The sequence below is a fragment of the Equus asinus genome, chromosome 24 (genome assembly GCF_041296235.1).
Source record: "Equus asinus isolate D_3611 breed Donkey chromosome 24, EquAss-T2T_v2, whole genome shotgun sequence".
In the NCBI taxonomy this organism is placed as follows: Eukaryota; Metazoa; Chordata; class Mammalia; order Perissodactyla; family Equidae; genus Equus; species Equus asinus.
The window spans coordinates 50,427,787-50,446,826 of record NC_091813.1 but is presented as its reverse complement, the minus strand read 5'-3'; the positions used below and the strand labels follow the sequence as shown (position 1 = coordinate 50,446,826).

The following is a 19,040-nucleotide window of genomic DNA, read 5'->3' as shown; positions in this document are numbered from 1 at the left end:
ATGTCAGAGAAAGTTCTTCCCTCACAAAACAGGGCTGTGCTTGTCAAAATGCAGCATTGGGTTCCCTGCCTCAAAATTCTCTGCTGCCCTTGGGAACTTGCAGCATCCAGAGCTCCCCCTCAGACCCACCCGGTGGCATTTGTCGTGTACACACCCTCCCTGGGCGTGCTTAGGCAAAGTGGCGGTGGAGAACTGAGGCCCTGGGGGAAGTTGAGTAGCACGGGTTTGCGTGTGGTGGGGTGCATGGGGAGGGACACCTTTCCTTCTCTCAGACAGCCTTTCTCCGTGACAGTCCTGAGGAGTGAGGTATAATATACTTGTGCCACTGCCTTTTTCTCTAATTCTAACCAAAAACAAATGGAAAACTAATTTTCAGGTTTCAGAAAAATCCACCACTGCTGGCAGAACCTTCCTTTTGTTTCCTGACAAATAGCTTGTTGACACTGAAACAAAAGGTGTATTTTCTGGCACTGTTTCTGGCTTTCCTTTTGACAAGAACAAGCTGCTTTGTGGACATGTTCAGCTTCTACCATTTCAAAGTCCAGTGGGTGGCATTTACATGGATTATAAATAACCTTCAGTTATTAATGCTGGCATTTTTTTAGGTAATTATTAATGATAGCAATGTTTAGTGTGTAGCTGGGTGCACAGGGCCAAATTGTTAAAAAAAAGAAATGAGAAGAAAAAAAAGAGAATATGTGCCCCTTCGGACCTTCCGTGGACTGTCTGTCTCACACCTTGTCTGCTTGGGAACACCTGTTTCATTTTGACCCCCAAAAAGACAGTGAAACTAGTGCCTATCTGTGATGGTAGCTGCGGCCACACACACACACACACACACATCCATATGTCCACATCCATGTATTTGTGTGTCTCTGTGCCATGTATGGAGTAGTTTTAGACAATAGAGATTTTGTTTTTCATTGTGTGTTTGCCAAAAGTGAAAGACGATTTCATTTAAACATATTGATTTTTATATGAATTTAAGAGACATCTATGAAGAAATCCTGCTTTATTCCATTATAATTGGAAATGTTATTTCTATTCTGTGTAATTATTTTCCATAAAACAATATTCTTCCCGTTAAACAGATTGCTCACTTTTCTTTGGCTAAAGAGCCCTATCCCCCGAGGAGATCCTTGTAGCTTCCAATGTTTTGCATTTCCATAAACATCAGCAATAGAAACCAGTGAAGTTGATGGACATTGTTTATTTCTTAATTAGAAAAAAATCCTAGTAGATCTTTGCCAAGCCACAGTTGAGAAATCTGGATATTGGCTTCCATGCTAGAGTGGATTATGGTCCTCACTCATCTACTCCTCTCAAAGAATCTATCCAGGTTTTATCCACAGCTCTATTTATTCTCCTGATTACTTTGATTTTAGGAAAACTCTGGAATTTCACCTGCTGCATACTGCTACCCACTGAGTGATTTTAAAAATGCATTGTCCTTCTTCCTTACTTTGTTTTTTTTTTTCCTCCTTTGCACTTATCATCCTCAAACACACTGTATTACTGTTTATTCTGTTTATGGTCTGCCTTTCCCCATTAGTATGTGAGCTCCATAAAGGCAGGACTTTTTTTTTTTTAAAGATTTTTATTATTTCCTTTTTCTCCCCAAAGCCCCCCGGTACATAGTTGTATATTCTTCGTTGTGGGTTCTTCTAGTTATGGCATGTGGGACGCTGCCTCAGCGTGGTCTGATGAGCAGTGCCATGTCCGCGCCCAGGATTCGAACCAACGAAACACTGGGCTGCCTGCAGCGGAGCGCGCGAACTTAACCACTCGGCCACGGGGCCAGCCCCAAGGCAGGACTTTTTGTGTGTTGCATTCGCTGCTGTATTCTACAACTGTGCCTGTGCCTGTGCGTATTAGGTGTTGTTGAAAGAAAAATGAATGAGTGAAGGACTCTTATGGTGGTTAGCTGTGGTTATGCTTTGTCACCAGCTCTGTGTGATCCTGGAAGAACCACTTACCTTATTGAAGGAGATGGCTAGTTTCTGTTCAGGAATCATTAAGAATTTAATGAAACAACGGATTCCCTTCCCAGAAAAATGCATGTACTCATTAAACACATTTACAATGTTTCAGAGGTTTACTATGGACCCTCATAAAAATTTCTTTCCAGCTTTAAAATTCTGATAAACTCTTCTGTGTTGTTGCCATAGGAAAATTCTTCCTTGTTCTCCACAGCTTCACCTCTTGAATTCGTTCATTAAATAATTTTTAAAGAACAAGGCAAAATTTTCTGTCATTTTTGCTGGTGTGCCTAGAACTTAAAATTCTCTTCTGTGTTAAATCTTAAACGGAATATCCAACATCTTCCCAATGGGCTTTTGAAATTTTGCTGAAAATCTATTTCTTCCATAGTGTTAGCAGTTTCCACATGGAATTACCTGTAAACATCAAAGAACTAGTTTTCTTGCTTCTTGCTTTAATGGACCCTCTTGCCCCCACCATTGCCCACCAAAACAATCTGCTCACAGACGCCTTGTTAGTTCTTCACCTGTGCACGTGCCCTTGTCCTTCATTTTTGGGGGTTTCTCATCTCTTTCAATCCTTATTCATTGTGTATTTTCTTTAAGTAGTCGTCCATCGCTGACACACTGTTTGTTGTTCATATCTCTGACTGCACACCCTTGGCAATTGAATGTTCTTTTTGTCTTTGTTTTATCCCTTTCTTTTTGGTTTATTACTCCATTAAAATGGTCTTTCATTCCTTTCTTGATACTCTAAGATTCTCAAAGGAAAATAAATATACCCTTCTTTTGCTCTTTTGCTTTTCCATCTTTTCTCCATGTAATTAGTATGAAATAAGTGTTATGGATATATTTCTGCATATAAAGCACGTAGAAAGGTATAACAATATTACCCTGTAGGGTAATGAGAAGTTAAGATACCTCTAAGATGATCATTATCTTTTATTTGGGATAAAGGATTTAATGAAGGTAAGTGATGGCATAGGGCATCATTTAGTGTTAAAGTGATAGTACCGTGGCTGAAACTTACACATAAGCCCCTGGTTTTGCTGGTGTCTATTCTGATGGTGGGCGCATGTGCTGTATCAGCCATAAAATATTTTGAATATGACCTCTGGTATAGGCAAAAAGAAGACAGATGCTCCCCTTTTTTCTTTTGGTAAGAAAAACCTGGATCCAGGAAATGCAGAGTGGGCTGTCACATCTAAAGTATGACATTATTAACCCATGTGGATCAGGGTGCACACGTAGACCACCAGCCGAGTAGACTCAATGTTTGAACTTACTTATTGCATGAAAGTAATTCCCAAAGAACAAGTTGTTTTGTAGATTTTTAAAGAATACTCAGTGCTTTAAAGTGGGGTGAGATAATACCATTAATGACACTGGAAATTAAAATTCTTTAAAATTAAGTAAATTAAAAAATTCCTTTTATTTTTCCTTCTTGGGGTGAGAAAGGAAATGATTCATAAAAGGAGATAACTATTTTTTTTTGGTAGGAAACTAGGTGGGACTGTCACCTCTGAAATTAGTGCACCATATAACTAGTAAAAAGAAATACTACGACTCAAACACTTAGTCATATAAAGAATCAGAATGAACATTTGTGGTGTTTTGCACAATAAGGCTTTTCCCCAGGAGTTATAAGATTGATTGCGTTTATTTTCTTTAGATGTAACAAAGATAGAAACTATTTAATGATTAATGCTTTCAACTCTCGCCCACACTCCTCTAGCTTCTAGGACAAACATTATCACAAATGTGCAAAAGCAAAGTAGATAGGTTAAAATTTACAGTTTTTTTTCAGGCTTAATGATTGGAAATGCCATTATATACGTACACACTTTGTTTTTTATTTTAAAAGAGAGATCAATATTCACTCCCATTTCCTTTTACACACATAGGGGATGGTTGTAAAGCAAAAACACTGCCCTGAGATCGAATGCCTATCCGAACGCTGTTGTATTCTTCATAAACATTTTGTGAGGCATTGCCTCCTTTTGATTACTAGACTCAGGGAAGTGGGTTCAGGTAGTAATCAGATTCTTTCACAGGCAGCACCACACCTTCCCCAGGGGAAAAGTACCAATTAATTCACCTTACTTCCTCTCTAAGGAAATTCCTTCAAAATTCCCCTTCTCTGATGACTATAGAGGTGAACAAGGGCAACAAAAAGGCCTTATGAAATGACCCAAGCAAGGAGCTTCCTGGTTTCTATGTGACTTCGTGTCATATCTCAGATACTAGATGTGCAACTGTCGCTTTATCACACATTCTTGACATGTGTGCAGCCATGATATGCTTGTGTTCTGGAGGACAGAAAAGTCAGCTTCATTTGTGATCTTTGTGTTCAGAGGTAAGTGTTATTTTTGGGAGAAGAGAGTGATCAGATTGGAATCTGTGGTCTGAGACCAATTCACATTTGAACCTTTGCTGCAACTGGCCTGGAGCAGATAAAGCTTCTCCCTTAAGCGCTTTGCCCTCTGAGCTATGTGGCAAGCACAAATAAAAGATTATATGAGAACGCAGGCCTTATCTAGAGTTCAACATCCAGTATAAACCAAAAGACTATGTAAAATGCCCACATTGAGGTATAATGTATTGTTTCATCAACAAGTGTTTATTTAACTGCTCCCAAAGGCATATGTGTTATTAACAGACTCAGTCTTTGAGGTTGCAGCCTTGAGCGAACACAGGGAATAATCTAAAAATAAGAAATTAAAAAAACACAGCACTAGCTTTTGTATGCTACATGCCAAACCAGAAAGGTAGTCACTGAGTTCTGTAGGAATTCTGGGTAGACAAGTTTAAGTAGTGCCACTAACTTAGTAGTGGTAAGAGTGAGTTTAGCTGGAGCAGAGAGTTGATGTGGGGAAGATTACGTTGAAGAAATGGCTAGTGTTCAAATGGAGGAGGGCCTGAAATTCCAGGTTAACAAGGGTTTTATTCCATAAGCAAAGGGAACCCTTAAAACTTACTTATTATTTATGTATTGTAGGGGAGGAAGACATTTCCTCTTCCCAAATGGGGGTTCGTCTGGCCGGAGAACGAAGTAAATTCACATGAGACAGAATAGCAAGAGAAAATTAAACAAAGCTTTATGAGGAACCATGGCCCGGGGCCTTTCTTCCCGAAGGAAGAAAGGGCACCGAAGAAGTGGGGTGCACATAGTGGTTATATACCCCCAAACAGGGTGTTTCACATGTGATTGAAATGTCCCTCCCATAATAGTAACAAGATTGCCCTGTCGGCACAGTGCTTGATGGACACAGCAGGTAGTGGGTCTGCTATCTCGATGTGCATAGCAGGAGGCAAGTCGCTTGTCTGGAGCTGGGGGGTCACAGGTGAGGCAGCAGCAATCAGTTCCTAGCCTAAGGAAAGATGCTTAATCCTTAAAGAAATGCCAACGTTGGGAGGGGGAGGGAAGTCAGCTACAGGAGTTTACCAGAAACAGGCGCAATAAAATGCGGATTTAAGTCTTTGCCTTTGGTATTGATTAAGAGTTTCTAGAGAGAAGGTCATCTACTTTCTTCTTCCTGGTACAGAGAGGGAGGCACCTTTTACAGACAGAGATTTACCTTACAAATGTAAATATGTCCTAACAAAGGGCAAGTTGCATTCCTCAGAGCCTCCTTCTCTGTCCCAGTTTATCAAAAGCAATCAGCCTCAAATAATCCTGATGCCAAAGAGACATATCTTGGGGTGGCCATTTCAGGTCCCCACAGTATGTATTGGAGAGATGTACCAGGTCGTACTTTCAGATGATTAATCCAGAGGTAGTGGTGTGAGCAAGGGAGAGACTGAGATATTCTTTGTTAAACTTGAGCAACGGTGTCTGACTCCTTGTTCGTGGTATAAACAGAAGCTATTAATACTCAGGAGAACAGATGGTAAAATATTGCCGTCATCCAAGTGCTGATGATGAATTGGATGAAGATTGTAGTGGAGGAAATGGAAAGGAAGGAATGAATAGCAAAATACATATGGACGTTATTATTATTCTTTTCTTTGTTCTTATCATGCTGTGTGAGTGGGAAAAGAGTGGCAGCGATCATTGACTGCTGGCTGAGGGGGATGCTGAGCCCAAGGAGATTGTGGAAGGGGAGGGATGGGATTACCTGAATGGGAAGGAACTTCACAGAGGCTTTCCCGGCAGTGTTGCTGACACAGGTGAGTCATATCGAATCACCATAGCTCAAGGTCCAGAATTCCAAGCCTCAATCAGGTACGATAAATGGCTAAATGTGATGCTGAGTGTCCCCTACAGACTGAGGGGGTTTTGCAAATGTTAGTGCCCCTGATGCCTCCCAAGCCACACTGGTGAGGTTGATAGGTGGTTTTTCCCATTATATCCTGTGTAACTGTGATGACAGCAATAAACACATCCCTAACCCTGAGTTCCCCCCGTGGGAGTCATCCCAGGTACTTTCCCTGTGGGTAGTTATGGAAGTTGATCTACCCACTTTCCTTTCTGCAGTTTCTGGGAGAATCCAAGTGTTTTTCTGAGACTGATTTTAGGAGCTTATCTTGTCAGAGTCTGTTTACTGGGGTTTAAGGCCAAATGTCTTGGTTTTAAAGGAGACACTGGGAAAAGAAATTATATGTTAAATTTTGTAAACCTTAACCCCTCAGATACTGGGGATGGATTTTCTCTTTGAAAAAAATGTATAAGGGAATTACCTACATCGGACTGGAATTATGAATGTCTTAGGCACTTGCGGTGTGCACGTCACTGAGGTAGCAGAGTGGACAGAGTCAAACTCTATTAGATAAAATGAGGAAACAGTAACAGAGATACCACATCTATTTACAAGTTGATTTCTCTAAATTTTGATCGATATATGTGATGCAGGGTCGGTGAGCCGAGGAGTCGAAAGAAAGATTTCTTAGACTCTCAAGATCTGGCAGTAGTGCTCTTTTATTTAGAGAATAGTGTGGAATAGCATGGGGACAGGACCCATGGGCAGTCAGAGCTTCTGCTGCCGCCACTTCTGCTGCCCCGCTGGCATGGGGACAGAGCCCATGGGCAGGCCGAGCCGCTGCTGCTGCCCCCGCTGGCATGGGGTCAGGACCCATGGGCAGGCAGAGCTGGTGTGTGGGGACAGGACCCACGGGCAGTCAGAGCTCCTGCTGCTGCCCCGAGTTGAGGGTTAGGGCTAAATTTAAGGCATAGGTATGTGAGTCATCTCTTTATGAAGACAAAGGAAAGAACATGAAAAAAAGTTAAAATGGTATCAGTGCAGGTGCGGTCTGGTCATTGGGTGATCCCATGACTTTTAGACAAGAATCAAATCGGATTAAGTAAAGGTCAGAAGCCACCACCCTACATCAGTTACATGAGATTGCCAGACAGCAACCAACTTAAGTTCTTGCCTTCCCCATTAAGAGTTTCTAGGGATAAGGTCATCTCTCTTCTTCTTCCTGGTACAGAGAGGGAGGCACCTTTTACAGATAGAGATTTACCTTACAAACGTAAATGTGTCCCAACAAAGGCAAGTTCCATTCCCCAGGGCCTCCTTCCCTGTCCCAGTTTATCAAAAGCTATCAGCCCAAAACAATCCCGATGCCAAAGAGTCATATCTTGGGGTGGCCAATTTCAGGTCCCTACAAGGTCATCCCCTCTTCCTTCACAAATGCAAATGTCTCAAAAGGGCAAGCAAAATTCCAGTCCTCGGAGCCTGCTTCTCATCTGTAGTTTTAAAAGTAACCAGCCTAAAAGTCCTCATCATATGCATTATTTAAATGTTCCTATTCAGTAACATTGCATAAATTCTGTCATTTTTTAAAAGACTCATTTTGTCTTTTTTGTAAAAGAAAGAACTTCCAGTTAATCACAGTATAGCTTTCGTTAGCCTTTTTTGAGTTAGTAAAATGGCCTACTGCCACCTGGTGGCAGCATGTCCTAGTCAAGAATGGGCATACAGGACAGAAAAGTCGCTCAGGAGGAAACTTTGAATATAAACACAGAGAAATGAGATCATATTCACATATTCACTCATGTTCCGTCATTGACTTCAAGTCCAACATGTTTAAAAGCAAATATGTAATTTATTCCTTAAATTACTTCTCTTAAATAGGTGCTATTTATCGAGCATGAATGTGGCCAGGTATCAAACACTTCCCATGTTTTATTTTTCTTGATCTCAAAACAAGTCTACAGGGCAATTATTATTATTCCGGTAAACAAATGAGGAAATCCAGGCACAGGGAGAATAAATCACTTTCCCAATGAGATGCTGAATAACCGTGGTTATTCTCTGCCTTCTAATGTGTTGCCGGGTATGTTGTCCTTCAGTCGTCCAGATTTGAAACCCCGATGGCGTGTTTGATCTTCCATCTGTTTCCTCGCTCATTCATAATCACGTGTCTCACATTTCTTAAAGATTTTTCTTGTATCTCTCAATTCTAACTGCCAAAGTTTCTAGTCCAGATCTTTACAACATGTAGGTTTTTGTAGCATATTCCTGATTGACTTCTTTCTATTTTTTTATGTTTAAACTGTAAAATGATAGAAAACTACATCTTATTGTAAACATCTGAATTATAGAGAAGAATGCAGAGTGAAAAGTGAAAATCCTTTGTCATCATGTTTGTCATCTCTCACTAATCTCCGGAGAAGTAAGAACATGCAATTTTTGTTTTTTAAAAATATAAATGAAACTATAATATTCCTGAAATTTACCCTTTTTGATCCAACATTGTCTGGCAGATCTTTCTAAGTCAGTTCCACAGAATTTACACACAGTAGACACTCAAATGTTTGCAAAATAAGTCTTCGACTTCAATCACATACTCCTTTCATCCAAAACAGACACTATACTTTTTGCTCCATTTTCATCTAATTGAAGCATTTCCTTCTCGCAGACTGCAGGTTTTTATGGGTCTTCTCTCTTTTTTGGTTATTCTTAATCTAGATCCTTTTCACGGCAAGTATGGAATAGCAATAAAGATTTTTTCCATTAAATATCAATAAAATGTGTATGTGTGTGTGTGTCTGTGTGTGGTATCATTTTGTTGGATAATTTTTCACATATTAAGTGCCAAACTCTAACTTATTCTCAGCTGTCTTATATAAATTTCTAATTTTTTTACTATTTTTCTACCTCAGTAGTTCTCAAATTTTAGCATACACCAGACTCACCCTGGAGCTTATTAAAACCCAGGTTGCTGGGCCCAGCCCCCAGGTTTTCTGATTCAGTGTTTACGGAGTGAAGCCTGCAAATTTCCATTTTTAACAAATTTCCATGTGCTGCTGATGCTTCTGGCCTAGGGACCACACTTTGAGGATCACTGGTGTTTGTGACTCTCCCCTGATGCTTCATCCCTCCTAGGAATTCCTGCTCCCTTCACAGCACTCACTGTGTGCTGCACACCAGAATCACAGCTCATAGAGAGCATTGAAAGTGGCTGTGGTGGACAACCAGGCCTGGGGTGTGCCTGTCCTTCCAGAATGCGGCCAGCAGGGGTTGCTCGAAAAGGCAGAACTGAAGAGAATGACAGTTCTACCAGAGGCTCAGCCACACATTAGGGAACAATTTTCACATGTACCGAGGGTGGAAAGAACTATCATTTGCCGTTAGTCTCTACAGCAGCACATGTGCTAGCGATGGCCGTCTATAGCAGTTGCATCATCTTTGAGTATGAAAGAGGGCATTATAATGCCACTGCATCCAGAAAACATTTTTTATTTATATTCTTCACTCCCTAGTGGGAGCTCAGCCAAGCAAACTTCCAGGTATTAAGTGAGCTGATGCATCCAGTCAAATATTTACATCCATTTCATCATTAGTGTGGATTCATTACTCACGTGATTTGCCTTGTAAAGTGATTGTACCAATCCTTTGTACAAGTATCCAGAATTGGTAAGACAGAAAAGGATTAAAAAAATTGTCATAGTGCTTCTCTCTACAAATGTAGCAAAATTACTATTCATTTAGGGGCTGGCCCCGTGGCCGAGTGGTTAAGTTCGCGCGCTCGGCAGCAGGCGGCCCAGTGTTTCGTTGGTTCGAATCCTGGGCGCGGACATGGCACTGCTCATCAAACCACGCTGAGGCAGCGTCCCACATGCCACAACTAGAAGGACCCACAACGAAGAATATACAACTTTGTACCGGGGGGCTTTGGGGAGAAAAAGGAAATAATAAAATCTTTAAAAAAAAAAAAAATTACTATTCATTTATTAGACATATAGTAATTTCGATTTATAAAAACTGCTTGCTTATATATATATTGGGCAGAGAAAATACATCATTTATAGGCTTGATTATCCAAAATACAAATATAGTGTATATACATAAAACTTATATAATGGAGTATTTGTTCTTGAGAATAATGATATGGGAGATGTAATCATATTACTAAGAATTTAGTCTTCTAGGTAAATTGTAAGTCTTGTAATGGTTTACATATTTACATTTTGATCAAACATTTTAGTGGTGATGCATACTCAATGTACTCAGAATCAGGAAAATGTGTGAGGTTGATCAGGATATTTGGTCCATGTTGCTTCTTTACTTGAAATATTTGTGTGAAGAAATTTTGCCACTTCTAGAAATGAAGTCTAAAAAAAAAATTCCCGAGTATTTTAACTGTTAGCTTTCACTAAGCATGCATGTATCTAAAAAATATATAGTATTTTTTTTTGAGGAAGATCAGCCCTGGGCTAATATCTGATGCCAATCCTCCTCTTTTTGCTGAGGAAGACCGGCCCTGAGCTAACATCCGTGCCCATGTTCCTCTACTTTATATGTGGGACACCTACCACAGTATGGCTTGCCAAGCAGTCCATAACTGCACCTGGGATCCGAACCGGTGAACCCTGGGCCGCCAAAGTGGAACGTGCGTGCTTAACCACTGCGCCACCAGGCCAGCCCCTAAAAAATGTATAGTATTTTTTATGTATTTGCTTAAACGTCATATAAATGGCTTAACAATGGTATGTATCATTCTTCAACTTCCTTTTGTCTGTCAACAATTTATTTGTTTTAACTCCTGTATAGTATTCCATTTTATATTCATAGCTAAATTGGTTTATCTATTCCCCTGTGATGGGCATTTAGGTTGTTTCCAATTTTCCAATGCTAGAATTCTTCAGTGAATGTTCTTGTGGTATGTTTCCTTGAGCACATATAGTGTATAATCTAGAAGTGAAATTGAGTCATATACAAATATTCAGCTTTACCAGATATTGCCAAATTTCTCTCTGAATTAGTTGTACCAAGTTATATTGCCGTTAGTAATATATAAAGGTTCTTTTTTCACATTTGGCCCAATATCTGACAGTGAGAGTTTAAAATTTTGTCCTGCCTGAAAAGTGTGAAATTGTATTTGATTGTTTTTATATTTAATATTCCTAATTACTGGCACAGATAGAGGCTGTGCTTCTTTCCTTATTTTTTTTAGTTATTGAGTTTTCCTTTTCTGTAAACTGTCCAATTAAATACTATGCCAAGTTTCCTAGTGTGTTGTGTTCTTTTTTTAATTGATTATAGGTTTCTATATAATCTGAATACTAATTCTATTGTGAGTTACATACTTTGGAAATATTTTTTCCAGGTCTGTGGCTTGTATTTTAATTTTATTTTATGGCACTCTTGCTATTTCAGAAGCTTTTAATTGTGGTTATCAATCTTTTCGTTTATGGTTTGTATGTCTTTTCTTTTTCTTTTTTTTTGTCTTCTCGAATAAATCTTCCTTTGTCCAATATCAGAAAGTTTTAAAGTTTGTGTTTTACATTGGGTCTCTAATCAATGTAGAGTTATTGGGTATGCTGTAGGTAGCATCAATTAATTTTTTTCATATGTATTATAATGGGGTACCAGCATCATTTATTGAATAATCCATCCTTTCATCGCTAATTTGCATGTTTGGGTCTGTCTGAGTTTTTCATTATGTTCCATTATTCTACTGACTTTTTTCTACAGTAGTAGAAAACATGCATTTCTATTTTTCTGTGAATTCATTACATGGCCACTTTGGAATGTCTCCATGTCTTCCACAATTTCAGCTGGACAAACAATAGTCTATGGACATCAGTTTGGCCCCTGATATTGAATCAACTTGGTAGTCATTAGTGTAGTCTACCAAATGTTTCCAGTTATCTACCTTCTGGGCAATAGTGGGATTGCATTTTCTTCTCTCTTTGCGTTTAGGCACAAACATATGACTTATTTGCCAATGGGTTCATTCTTGAGTAGAAGTTTTGAATAGAAGCTCCAGAAATCATCCTGTGATTTGCCACATTTTCCAATCCTGCTTTGGCAATCATGTAAGCATGGAGATGGGAAGTCCCTGGTAGACACAGAGATAGACATAGAGCCGACTCCCAGATGACCTTCAATGGACGTGCAGCTGAGTGAAAAACAAATCTTTGCTGTCTTAAACCACTGAGATATTTGGAGTTGTTCATTACTCCAACATAACCTAGCATATCCCAAGTAACATAGTTAATATCATGTAATTTGCAGTTTGATGATTGGGAAAATGGTAAACAAACACCTTGCATTTGTTAGAAGGTAATATTTACATTTTAATGTCTTTCTGTCTTTCTTTCTTTTCAATTCCTTCCCCCTCTTCCTTCCAATTGTGTCACCTTTAGTGAGACTCATATTCCCTAATACCCATGACCTGTCAAACCAATTGAAGCCTTTTTTTTTTTTTTTTTTTTTGCTGAGGAAGATTAGCCCTGAGCTAACACCTGTGCCAGTCTTCCTCCACTTTATATGTGGGTTGCCACCACAGCATGGCTGATGAATGGTGAACCTGTGGACCCCAGCTGCTGATGCAGAGCACCCTGAACTTAACCACTAAGCCACCAGGCTAGCCCCTAGAGACAATTTTTGATGACCTGTATTTCCTCTCCCAGCCTGCATTTGCTCCCTCAGCCTGTATTTCTTCCCTCAAGCTGACATTTCCTCTCTTTGAGTATCTACGTTTTAAGAGATGATACCTGAAAAGATAAATGTTTTACCTAACATCTTTAATGATAAAGATCAACTTTATGACCCTGTCATGAGGGGTCCTTAGTGAAGAGCAGGCTTTCTCAGCTTCCTCTTCTTATCACATTGTTGTCTACCAACTTGATACCCATTTCAGACTGGTTCTGATACTAAAATCCATAATTCTTGTTTGGGTTAATTACATTCACGAACTTGCATGTTTGGTATCTGACTCTTATATTTCTGGACTGTTAAGGATAAGGAGGTAAAGGTAAGAAGTGGAGGTGGCACTAAGAAGATGCTTCCCAGGAAGAAGTATCTTTTTCACATAATCTCTCCACTGATGAAAATGTTCTTTATATTGATAAGTTCTTCCTAAACATGAAAGATCATCTCATATTATGGTGGGGTTGGCCAGTGATGGAGGTGGGGAAAGAAGGGAATTAGTGTTGAGAGAACTACATTTTTACTTTAATGTGAAATATATGAATGCTTTGATTGGAACATTTGCCTCCTAACACCTAGGAGGTGTGGGTGAGGCAGTGGGCAGTTGGATGGTGATGATGAGCAATTTTAGAGCATGGAACATGGCAGGCTTATGTGGCAGGCCCACCACGGAGGCTTTGGATTTGACAGAAGGAGGACAAAGGACCTCTCAGACAGAATGCAGGGCTCAGAAGGGATGTGGCAGCAGGCATCAGCCAAATTCCTATTTTTTCATTTTTAAAGACTCCTGGTAAGGGTTACAGACATCCATAAAAATCATCTCGATTATCAAAAGTACCATTTATACCAGTAATAGTTTCCCTAAAGAATATCAAAGATTTCTGATGTTAGAACACGTTCTCGCCAAATTTCCTGCTCCTTAAGAAATGAGTGTTGATTGGTTAATTAGAGTTTACATCTCTCTCTTTTTAGGTGGTTCTTTGGAGCAATCAAGAGAGCAGATGCAGAAAAACAGCTATTATATTCAGAAAATCAGACGGGTGCTTTTCTAATCAGAGAAAGCGAAAGCCAGAAAGGAGAATTCTCCCTCTCAGGTATGGGCATTATTTTGTATGATCTAAGTGTGGGTTTGAGAGTCTATAGTCATGAACCTGCTGTGTGAACATGGACATGTTAATTTAAATTTGTCTTATTTCTTATCTTCAAAATAGTACCCAAATTAAATCTAATGAACTACCCAAGAGTAATACAGAAATTAGCAAAACATTTCTATCTATAGCTAGAAGTCTTTATAAACAAATACATGCACTCTAGATATGAAATGAAAAACACATGGATTGGCTGCGATTTCTCACTTTTGCATTACCTAGGAACCTGGCTTCTAGGGAAACGATAAGCAAGAAGCAAAAACTACATTGTGGTCAAAATTGATCTTGCCACAATACAATATCTTTTTTTGCATTTTGTTTGTTTTTGCCTGATAAGTGAATTGAAATGCTGCATGCAAATGCATTTAATTAATGCCATGACACGTAAAATTTGGTTGAATGTAGCTTTCCAGCTAAGAGGCAAGTAGGTGTTTACACTGTCCTAGGAAAGAAGCTGCACAGGGGACCTGAGATAATCTTTGAGTTACAGGTACTTATATGCATGTCTCTGCTTTCGGGAATCGATGTTTCTCGGGGTGTGTTGCAGTGCTGCAGAATGTCCTTTAGAAAGTCTCTGCTCCAGTCCATCTCTCATGTCAGACCTGCTCTCTCCTTGCCCTGTTCTGCTTTCTGTGTCGTCCAGGCCCATCATGTGTGTTATGTCCTTAAACACACGTACTCTGTTTCTCCAACTAGATGTAAACACTTTGGAGGAAGAGGTTTTGCCTCCCTTTATCCCTGTTGTCCTGCAATAATGTCTGTTATACACGATGCCCCTGAGCCTCATTGTGTCTGCCTGGCTCACTTGCTAGCAGTCAGGACAGCCTCCAGAGTGTGATATTGAAGCAGACCCTGAGCCCACATGTACTGGGGACTCTGACCTGACCTGAACTACCCAGACAGTGTGTATCTGGTGCCCATTTTCCTTCCTCACACCTGGTGGTCCCAAATATCAGGGCAGATGGATTGGAGCTGGAGAGAATCAAGGGGAGTGGTGTTGAGGCAGGTTTTTCAGAGGGTCCTTCCTTCAGCCTATTCTGGCACCAAGTCAGTATGGTATTCTAGAATTGTTTGGCTTCAACGCCACCTCTACCTAGTTAGAAAAGGCTGTTCTGATTGCCATTCTTGAAATGTGCTTGAGTATTATGTGCCACTGACCTTTCTAATCTTGTTTATACCCAGGGTGATAACCAAAATATTTAATGATTTGATATAGGATGAGTGCTAGCCACTCAGAATTGATGCCCCAGCAGGCTGTGCCTTCACACCTGAATACACCTAGGTGACATAAGTGAATATTGTATTATGTACATTAGCTTTTTTCTGACTGTCAAAGTAATATGAATATTTTTATATAAACAGAAAAGCTCAAAGAAGAGTAATCTAGAATATTACCTTCTGAAGATGCATTTTTAATATTGAAGTACCTTTCCTGGCAAGCTTTTTTCTTTGCTTAACCTATAAGTACATTTATTTAAACAAACACACACACACCCCCATAAACGAAAAACAAAATTGAGATCATCTTGTAAATAAAAAATAAATATAAATATATATGTATGTATTATATGGATCTAGGCTCCATTTTTATTTCTGTCTCTTACAACCTGTGAACATTTTTGCATGTCCTTTAATATTCTTCTATATCATTATTTTTAAAAGCCACATAACTTTCCATTGTATGGGTGTGTCATCATTTATTTAACCTGTTTCATATTCTATATATTTTCATTATCTTTAGTAATTTTGCTGATACACAATGTGATGCAGTGGACATTCTTGTAGATAAATATTTGAAGATTTCCATAAGAATATTATATTCAGGAAGAAAAATGAATCTTTTGGAAATCTCTATGCTTAATGATAAGAAGAGATGTAAGAGAATTCCTTGATTAAATAAATCCATGTTTGTTTCACTTTGCCAATATTTACATATCAAATTTAGTAGTCATTATTTAGCCAAAAACTAGATTAAATGTTTTAGATTAGCGTTAAAAATATGCAAGGAGAATATTTCCATAAGGAAAACAAACTGAAAGTAGAATTACCTGAGTCACATCTTTCAATAACGTCCGGGCTACAGTGACTATTCTGAACCTTCTCTAAGAAGAATATTATGGAACAAAATAGCTTTACAAGCTTGGAACAAAATTCTAAGGATATTGGCTGTTAAGTACTGAGAATACTCTACTGCTTGCTTGTGGATTTAGGAAGATTTGTAGGCCTTACTTGGAAAGCAGCATATCATTATAGATTCTTTTTCAATGAGTCAAACAATTTAGAGTCTTTCGAACAAATTATCTGATTGCTGTGTATTCACTGGGGGACAAAGTAAACACAGACCATTATGTTCAACTGAAAGGAAAATTTGCTTATTAGCCCGAAGGAGGGCTGGCTATACAGGAGGAAAATGGAAAGGAAGAGGTTTTCAATATATCTACATTAAAACAAACAAACAAACAACCCAATTGCTGACCGTTGATTACCACTAAGGATCCTTAGATACACCACTCACAGATTTATTTCTTAGAGTAGTTGTCTCCTTAATCAGTCAGAATTGATGGTCTTCAATTGTGCTGAATGCTGTGCTGCCAGAGGAAGGCAAATAATATCCCTTTTCTGTCTCTGTCTTTCCCATGTGAGTTTTCCTTAGAAGTATTGTCTTTATTCCTTGGGTGGCAATGGCTTGCAGCTGTCAGAAGAGCTTCATGAGGGAGCATGATTTATTGATGCTGGGATGGGCTTCGAGAAGCAGCAGCCCAAGGTTTGGGTGGTGCTAATTGGCTTGTTGTGATCCTTGCACGGCTGTCGGCTCTTGTGAGGTCTGAGTAGATCTGGAAAGAGAGTTAGGGCCGTGACACCTCTCATAACGGCAAGACACTAATTAGCTGTGAATTACAGGAGCGCTTTTGGATATTACATATTATATGTGGGAGCCAGAGAATCTGTCTTCATTAGATGCATGACAGGTAGTTTTAGTGGCCCTACTGTTATTTGTCATTGGTAGTGAATTGTTTTTCTGATGGAAACTATAAAATTCTGACTGCATGTCAACTTGTTTGGCTATTTCTTGACTTCAATCAATTACTTTAAAGGAAATTATTATTGTTTTTGCCTTTGATGTTAGTTTGATGCTCGATGTCCCATAAGCACTTTTATTATCGTTTAAACCACACTTTAAGGAAAATGCCCTTTGAGGACTAACATTGAGCTGCCGGTGAGTTTTTCAGAAGAGATCCTGCACTGCACATGGTAATTTAACTGTAGGCAATTCCATATAAAAACCTCCAGAGCGGTAGAGAGAATTCCAGACTCATCTTCAGTGAAACCCTTTCAAGAGCAAATGATGACATATTGAAGATAGTTGAAAAATGCCTACATTGAGGACATGAGGCAAAAAAACTCAACAACAATATTCGGGATGATGTATCTAGGAAATGATATCATTTATTTACATGTTTGTTTATTTCTTCAACATTCAAAGTGCCTACTTTGTGCCAGGCCTTTGCTAGGTGAAGACTAGAAAAGGCAACAAGGCACTGTTCCTGAGCTGGGTTTGCAGGAGAATTATAATGCAGCTGTCTTGTTGGGAGACAATAGAGGGCAGGGCCACGTCTCCGAGGGGGAGTCAGGAAGGTTCCACAGAGGAGGGAGCATTTGTGTTCTGTACCAGTTTGTGTTACAAGGTAGCAACGTGGGAACATGGGAGGGATTATTCTTGGTAAGACAAGTGCACAGAGTTGTGAGTTTCTAGTGTTTTGTGGAGTGGAGGGTGGAAAAGATGAAAGATAGCACAGGGGGTGTGTGTGTGGGGTGTGTGTATGTGTGTATGTCCATGGGGATCAGGGATGGAGGAAGGGAAGAATGGCAGAAAATGAGTCTGGAAAGGAAAGTCGGAGCTAGACTTTTCAGGGCCTTGCATATCATCCTGAGGAATTTGGACCTTATTCTACAAAGGAAAGTTTAAGCAGAAAGTGACCTGGTCTGAGCTTTGACAGCAGTATGGAGAACTGATGAGAGATTTATAGAGAATAGTCTGGGGAGGGGTGACAGGGACAGACACAGTGGCATCACTCACTGCTGTCTGAAATCACAGGTGCAAGGAGGCAAGTTGGTCGGCATTCTGCAGAGATGGGCTACGGGACCCATGCTCAACTGGCTCCACTGAGGCTCTGCTCCAGCACAGGTTGTCCCCAGAAAGCCACAGTCCCATGCGTTGCTCTTTCTTTTATGGGGAAGGTGTGGTAGTGATCTTGGGAGAAGGATAGCAATCTTTGCTTTGGTGCTAAGCAGTCTGAGTCTGGATATCAACTATTTGCAGAGTTGTTTGGAAAGCCCAGCACCTATGCACTTTGGGCACTGTGGGAAATTGTAGCTTCTCTTTTGTGGAAGAGGAAACCCATGGAACCTGAGGGAAGTTGAGTTCAGGGAAGCCCTTGCTGGACTTAGGGGATGATGTTGGAGCAAGCTCAGTGGGCCCTTTGCCATGCAGTCCAGAAAGAGCTCCTGGGGTTCCTTACTAGACAGCCCTCTCATCTCCACAGATGATGGCCTGAATCGGGGCAGAGGCATGGCAAATAGAGTAGGGAATGGAGATAAGAAACACTTAGAAGATAGAACCAACCAGAATTTGTGGCTGATCAGAAATGGGGTAAAATAAGAGAGAATGCAGAATCTAGAATGACTCTCAGACGTCTGACTTGAGAGATGGCGGGGCAGTGGTGACTTTAGCCAAGATGAGGTATAGGAGGAGATGATTCACAGGGAGAGAGGGGAGAGGACCAAAGGAAGTAAGCTCAGACTTGTTTGAGGCAATTATGGGCGGACATACAGGTAGTCATTACCTCTTTTTTGACTGGTTTGTGCTGATTTGGGGCAGAGTACTTACTATGACAAATTTCCATCACAGTGAAAATGTAGATCCCATGGAATGGGCACAACTTTTGTAATAATTCTTTGGGATTGCTATGAAGTTCCTTTTTGAGAATATAAGATATGACTCTATAGCCACATAATTTAATTTTAAAATA

At 39.9% G+C, this 19,040-nt stretch overlaps 1 protein-coding gene across 1 annotated transcript in view; it reads left to right on the top strand.

The window, feature by feature from the left end:
• FRK (fyn related Src family tyrosine kinase) overlaps positions 1 to 19,040 on the top strand; it is a 103,185-nt gene that overhangs the window by 40,519 nt on the left and 43,626 nt on the right. The window contains exon 2 of the mRNA XM_014866152.3: positions 13,835 to 13,956. Coding sequence (XP_014721638.1) covers positions 13,835 to 13,956 — 122 coding nt within the window. The remainder of the gene's footprint in view (positions 1 to 13,834; positions 13,957 to 19,040) is intronic.